Genomic DNA, 7,531 nt, shown 5'->3' on the forward strand with positions numbered 1-7,531 from the left:
GAGTTAAGAGGGCCGTGAAGATACGAGTGTGGTTCGTCTAAAAGATATAGCCCGCATGAAAAGTACAATCGTCCTACGCGCTAGCTCAGCATAAAAATCACTTAAGCTACCTACACTATGCCTTACATCAGCGGTAAGAGCTTTTTCTTGGTGCAAAACTGTAGCACCAGGAAGGCCCCGATAGAAACTAGCGCGTGACATCTTGTTTGTCTCGTGTCGAAGTACGGTGCCGGAGCGCAGGGGCTGCGGCAGTGTCGCTCTTCTCAGCGCATGCTGGCGGCTCCCTGCGTGCGCAGCTACCTGCGCGCCTCGTTCGTCATGCACCCCGAGGTGGCCGGGCCTCTGCTGCAGTTCCCCATCGAGATGTACCTGAGCATGCGGGGGGAGGGGAGCGACGCCAACGTGCTCCTCTGCCCGTGGTACCTGGCCTGCGCGCTGGTGGTCATGTACCACGGGGCCTCCGGGGCCACCAGGCGCCAGATCGCCCAGGCCATGCACGTGGACGACGACGGCTCCGTCGTGAGCGTCCTGGACAGCCACGCGAGCCGCATGTTCTGCCGCGACTACCGCCGGCCGCTGCACACCCACTCGGGTGGGTACGGCCCCCTGTTACCCTCCCTTCGTACATTCAGGCATTGGCAGAAATGTAGTGAATGAGTCGCCTTTCTGTTAGCTCAAGCGTTCATGTGAATCAGCCTGTAACTGGTCTGAAAAATGCGTATGAAAGACTTCTTCAATCTTGAATTCACAGCGCAAACGTGCCCTCCCTTTCATCCTCGTTTCTTGTTTGCGCTGTGAATTCAAGATTATGGAACACCAACTCGCACAAGCATCAACTTTAACCAGTTATGAAAGACGCAATCCATTTGCCGACTGCGTGATCATGAATCGGCTTAATCTCCCGTCAACCGATCCACCCATCCAAAATAGACCGACCCCTATGCCTTACCCTACCTTACCTTACCTCTCAATGCGTCCGTCCATCCGTCCTCTGTTCTTCAGTAATTAAATACGACAAACGTATGACGTTACCTACAATACCAGAAAGAATACCGTGAGCTGCACTTTTAAATGCAGAGCATTTCTTTAACTCACGATGTCACCCGGCGTTGGCGTGCCTCGGCGTCCGCAACAGCCGTTCCAGGTGCGCCCTCTCCCCCACTCCTCCTCTCCCGCATCACGCTACCCTCCTCGCTCTCAACAACAGGTCCGCGCCCCTCCCCCTACACTATATAAAAAATAATACTTAACGGCGCCCGGTTTCGATCCCACGACCCTGCGGGCGGAACGCAAGGTAGATGGTGCTCTACCCACTGCGCCACAAAGCCGACACAGAATGGAAGGCTACGAACGCGCCTTATATCCTTGACTCATTCAAACTACGTCAAGAAGCTGCTGATACAACGCATTCACTACCTGTGGGCGGAACGCGAGGTACATGGTGCTCTTCCCACTGCGCCACAAAACCGATACAGAATGAAAGGCTACGAACGCGCCTTATATCCTTGACTCATTCAAACTACGTCAAGAAGCTGCTGATACAACGCATTCACTACCACCAACTCCCCAAACACTAAACGTTAACGCAATACACCCACCCCCTATGCGACACATTTACTCGAGTCCCCCTCGCGGGAATATGGGCCCTTTTAGCGGTACACATGCAGGAACCGTTAAGCCGGTATGCAGTGTTAGCATCCGATACGTGCCAGCATCTGCAAGCACGTAAACATTGATGCGCTTATATGCTAACACAGCTAAATTGACGACATCTCAGAACATCAGCTACTCGCCCCGCACGCGACTCAGCGCGCCCATCATACCGGAGGCTCTGCAAGTGTTTCAATGTAACGGCCATAAAAAGGCCTATCAGCATCGAGCAAATCACTCCGCATGCCTGTAACGCTTGAATCGCCCAGATTGTGAAGCTTTTCTTTTTCCGCTTATGAGTGTGCACTCGTCATCTTTGTCGCCGCTTTTCGTGTTAGTAAGCTCAGGTTGAATAGTGCCGTTTCCAGTACATGAGATAAGTGCCGAGGGGCAATTAAGGCCAACGTGAAATGAGCCATTTTTGAGTGATTTGATTGTCACGTAATCTATATCCTTCCGGTGGGGTTCTGCAGACAGACGCGGCCCTATCGTTCTTGGCTAACTGCTAAAGCAAAGCGGATACCTTTGCGCGATGCACTGTGCATTCTGGTTCGTGTTCGCGGTACTACTGTCATCACTAGCCCCGAGTTGAGCACAGATATCGCTAGAGCATTGCAGGCATAGGTGGTGGATCTGTTTAACAATAAGCTGTGGTTACTGCGTACATTAGCTGTGATTACTAGGTGCATTTATCCACAAAAAATCAATCGTGCCCACCTCCCGTGTTGCGATTATGAAATCTCGCGCCTATGCCTAAACCATTGGTGCCACCATTCATATTCTCGAAATTTCCCGAAACTAAGGAAGTGAACGTACAGCCCCGTCCTTCCAAATCCGCACGATGTCGTTCAAAGTGAACGCGAATGCCCGCGTACATTGTCCTCGCAGAGGAGGAGGCGAGGAGAGGCGAACCATACTTTGAGTAATCAGGGGGAAGGAATAACATAAATATTGTTTAAAAATGTGAAAAACTAGATACACGAATATGTAATTTTAGTTCGACCAAACAATACAGCCTAGTAGACATTACAACGATCATCTGCAGTCTACGCCGATCTAAATTGTATGAGGGACCGTGAAGGCATTATGCTGTTTTGCCTTATTTCACCTCGCGAAATTATTGCCTTATTATTTCTTGCTAAAGTCATCGAGGAATGAGTGTTGGCATGAGTGAATTTCTCATTACACGCGTACTGCGACATTACCCGCGGCAGCAAAAGCATTATGGCGTATAGTGGGAGGAGTAGCCAATCACGCGGGCAGTCTACGCTGACTCGGCACCGTCGTAAAGAAAACGAAAGTCTGGATCAATACTGGTAGTAACACGCAGCAGGGTGTTCCAGCGTTTCGTAAATAACGCCCTGTGGTCTAACGGCGTTCTCCACTCTGGCGATTCCAGAATTCCAGAATTGCACCTCGGAATGCACCTGAATTTCACTACATCATTATGAGAGAGCGGGGCGCGATGAATCTGTCGACTTGAAAAGCTATCGCGATGTTGCTAAAGCCACTCAAAAGATGGCGCAGCATCACCGCCACCCGTTTTTATGTCATCTGTGTGTGTGTGTGTGCGTGTGTGTGCGTGTACGTTTGTGCGTGCATGTGTGTGCGTGTGTGTGTGTGTGCGTGTGCGCGTGTGTGCGTCTGCGTGTGTGTGCGTATGCGTGTGTGTGCGTATGCGTGTGTGTGCGTGTGTGTGCGTGTGCGTGCGTGTGCGTGTGCGTGTGTGTGTGTGCGCGCGTGTGTGTGTGCGTGCGTGTGCGTGTGTGTGTGAGTATACCGGCTGGGACACCCCTCCGGTGTCCATCCGCTACAAAGGGTCAAGCCACAACATCATCATCATCATCATCATAATCATCCATGATTCCGCCTTCTTTGCGAATGAACCGATGATAGGGCAGGCTGTACGACTGAAGCCACAGAACCTAGGAGGAGGAATGCCTTTATTATCAGAGGGGGCACGAATGCCCTGTTGGCGAAGGAGAGGGACATGAAGGAAGGCAGGGAGAAGAATTCAGACGAATATTTTTGTTTTTTATGAGTCGAGATGGCCGGTTATATTATAACGGGGGAATCGGCCAACCTTAAAGGGGCACTGACACAAAAATTTTGCATCTTGTTTTTTTTTGTTGCGATAAGTAGCTAGTGACCTACTTATAACCTGTAGAAACCTCATTTGCTTCAGCGTGCGACGGTTGTTTAATTAGAGGGATTTTAAATGCGGCCAGTCGCAGTTTCGGTTTCAGCGAGTGCCGCGAAACGATGGATTTTGTGGATTTTGTGTGAACAAAGCTGACCACGTGACCGTCGGAGGGATATCACAGAGCAGAGCCGCCGTAGCACTGCCGAATCCGCATCGACGGCAGTTTCTGCGAATGCCCCCACGTACTGATCTCGTGAGGCGCTTAATTAAAAAGCGACCGTGGATGTGACGCAGGCGCTGCGAGTGCAAATGCTACCGCGGCTAAAGAACGACGCGCGACGATCGAGACGGTGGGTGGCAAGACGGGCGCTGGGAGCAGCCGGCCGGTCTGCCTACAGATCCGCCTACAGATGTGTTCGGCTTAGCACGGTGGCGGATATTCGAGTGCCGCTCTCGTAAGCGGTGCAGATGACAATTTTTAATGCAACCCGCCATCGCATCATTAACTCCTTTCTCATGTAAGCCACCATGGTCGGTACTTGGGGACAATTTCGTGCAGCGGTAACAAGCTATCACTCGAGCTACCTGCGCCGGCCTGGGCCACTTCGCGGCCGTGGCCGCCGCCTGCACAGCGACCGTGCGGCTAGCTCAGTGGGCTTTTCGTGCCTCCGGCGCGTTTTCGCATCCAATGGTAATAAACAGTAATAGAAACAGAGTGCCTGGAATCGCTGTAGAACTTTGGTCGCGGCCAGCTGCCCGATTAGCTGACGAAATCACCGCGCCTCCGCCGCCAACGATCGGGTCGTTCGTTCACGAGAGCAGAAGTTCCGCCCTCCGGCCCTCCGATTGGAGCGGCGAGCCGGGCGAGCCGGCGGAAAACGCCGGCAGTGCGGAAGCGGCAAACACAAACTCGTCACGTGTTTGGATGTTGTTTATTTACACAATATCCTCGGGATGTCGATTGCGCGTGGTCCTCTGCTGGCTGCTCGGTTGCGTTTCGCACACTTTAAAATTGATTTTAAATATGTTCTAGGCTGTATTCGCCGCTGATATTTTGCAGATGATGTATATGTGTTCCCACCAATCTATCTCCGAAGTTATCTCGCCTTCAAAATTTTGTGTCAGTGCCCCTTTAAATGGAAATTGTCAGCTGTGCGGAGAACTATTTACTTTAATCTCGCGCATCCTGGGATTCCCCTGGAATATGGAAAGGACACACAAGTGCCACACACATCATTTTAACAGAGACATACGAGGCGGCCCTGGCCAGCTCGCCCCGTCATGATCAACGTTGTCGAGACAGCGAATGCAGGAACCATTGCATCTGGAGCCCGGGACCTCGGGTGACACTATAAACTTTCTTTTTGCTGCCCTTCCCATTCCCCTTACTTCTCATAAACGTTTTCCCATCCATCCCTCCGTGATCCTCCGGTGCATTTAATTCATGTCGATCTCACTGGCGCTATAAAAATGTCTCGTTAGAGAGAGACCTTCAATGACCCCGCGTCGGCACGAAGGGTACAGAAAGCCAAGAAAGACCTGAAGTTAATCCAAGCATGCCAGCCGCGTATAAAAGATCATTGATAACAAAATAAGTATTGATTAGTGATTTAAAGTGATTGTTACGGTAGTCTAAGAATATTTATATTTAATTAGGATCAATCAATGTGGTTTAATGATTGGTTAGGGAAATCAGGTGGCTAAGATGTGGTTTAATCATTGGTTAGGGAAATCAGGTGGCTAAGATGTATCAATGTGAAGTAAGATAATGTGGATAGTGAATACCGCCCCTCCTCTTGCGTTGGTGTAAGTTATCTTGTCCAATACATTTACGTTCGTACAACTGTATTGTTGTAACGGGCAATTTCATGCCAGTAAAGATTTCACTCACGTGAACGCTTATGAAGACATGATGACCAAAGCAACGTTAAAAACCGGGTACTTCAACTTTCGTTTTCTTTTTCGTAATTGCAGGAAAAGGGAAGTCTTCGTTCTTTGCTGGAATTTTTTAAAATATCATTTATGGTAGTAACTCATTACGTACACACGTACACTAACACTACATGCGTTGGTGTAATGTTCGCGGCGCAGGTCTGAACGTGACGTCCTACTCGTGCCTGTTCCACGACGAGCGGGTCAAGCTGTCCAGCTACTTCGTCGAGCCGCTGTCCGGCCTCGACATGCACTCGCACGTTCGGGACTTTGCGCGGAGCTCCGCGCAGTGCTGCCGGGGCCTGAACGGACTCCTGCGCTCCCTGGCCGGCTTTGCCTTCCAAGAAGACGTCTTCGGCAAGGGAAGCATCGACGCCGACACCATGGTGGTCCTTGCCAGCGTGTTCTCCTTCCAGTCCCGCTGGTTCTGCGACGGGGACGCCCGCGCTTTAACGGGGCACTTCTGCCGCCCTTCGGGCGAGGGAGGCGTCGTGAAGGAAACCGTTCCCATGCTGCGCCTCAGGGGAAGTTTCCGCTTCGCCAACTTCAAGGACGACGACGGCTTCGAAGTGACGGTGCTGGAGATCCCGTTCCAGGACCCGCGCCGGTCGATCGCCATCTTCTTGCCGGCGCAGTCGTCGAGCTTCGAGGCCCTGGAGGATAGGCTCGATGCCCCCAACGTCTTGAAATGCCTCAGCCGGCTGGAACGCCACCGCCTGGCAGAGGTGATCCTTCCCAAGCTCAAGATGAACTGCGTCGCCGATCTGAAGCGCCACCTGCCGCTTCTGGGCGCGGTGAACGTGTTCACCGAGGCTGCCGATTTGTGCAACATGTCCACCCTGGAAGGGCTGAAGGTGTCGGCGGCCAAGCAGGTGTCCGTCTTCAGCATCGGACGCCGTGGAGCGGGGACGCCGGAGGCGCAAGCCGCGGCCAGCGACGCAACCCGCACTGTCCTTGGCACCGACGCCGTGAAGATTGTGGTCGATAGACCGTTCTTCTTCCTGATCGTCGCCCGAGACCCTGACACCGTGCTCCTGCTCGGTTCCGTCACCCGCGTGCTGTGATTAAACTAGTTTATAATGTAGCTCTGTGCGAATATCAACAGCGAGAAGTTCGCTTCTTTTGAACGTCGTCTATTCGTTCCTGGATGCAGCCGCGTGCTTTGGTTTGTAGAAAATACTGCCAAGTTTCCAATTACATAAGTATTTACGTTTTAAATCATTCTACATACTATCTTAAATCTTAGAAATCTTTCACGAGATTAAATGTAATTCTAACTTTTCGACGAAGTTCGTTCAGTGATGTGCTTACAACAGTAACAGCGGATCGTGTGCCGCTGAATGTTTAACTATATCCGCAAGCAGCGAGAATACTGACAGGCCTAATAACTGCCGGCGTCTGCTAGAGCAGTGACAAGGCACCTCGCCTGCTGAGATTGGTGCCGCCACGTGCATGCGAAAGCTCCCCTACGCGCGTTGTTCCGCAAACCGATGCCAACGAACGTACGACGCCAACAAATGGCTCTACGTATGCACATACAAAGTAGATCCCGCTATGGGTACAAAATCGAGCTGCTTCAATCGGGACTTGTCCAGTTGACCGGCGTAATTTTCGCATCTTGTCGATCAAAATGATGTCCCTTTAGGCAACTGTTGGTTATAATGCGACGCTAGAGCGTCGTGCATGTGCTACAGCGGTGTAACAAATTTGTGCACATCGTCGTACATGTCCCAGTGTGCAAATACAGGTTAGTTCAAACCACGTGGGCTTAGGGAGAAGTGGATTTCGATAACGCGTACGCAAGTT

General features: G+C 51.5%; 1 protein-coding gene across 1 annotated transcript; it reads left to right on the plus strand.

Moving 5' to 3' along the window:
- The first annotated feature begins 301 nt into the window (after positions 1-301).
- Positions 302-6,939, plus strand: LOC144149551 (ipis-1-like). Its single transcript, XM_077681178.1, has 2 exons — positions 302-592; positions 5,885-6,939. Exons 1-2 carry the CDS (start codon positions 319-321, stop codon positions 6,787-6,789), a joined length of 1,179 nt encoding a protein of 392 aa, XP_077537304.1. The 5' UTR covers positions 302-318; the 3' UTR covers positions 6,790-6,939.
- The last annotated feature ends 592 nt before the right edge of the window (positions 6,940-7,531 follow it).

The sequence above is a fragment of the Haemaphysalis longicornis genome, unplaced genomic scaffold, assembly GCF_048455015.1.
Source record: "Haemaphysalis longicornis isolate Haplotype H1 unplaced genomic scaffold, Haemaphysalis longicornis Haplotype H1 scaffold_8, whole genome shotgun sequence".
In the NCBI taxonomy this organism is placed as follows: Eukaryota; Metazoa; Arthropoda; class Arachnida; order Ixodida; family Ixodidae; genus Haemaphysalis; species Haemaphysalis longicornis.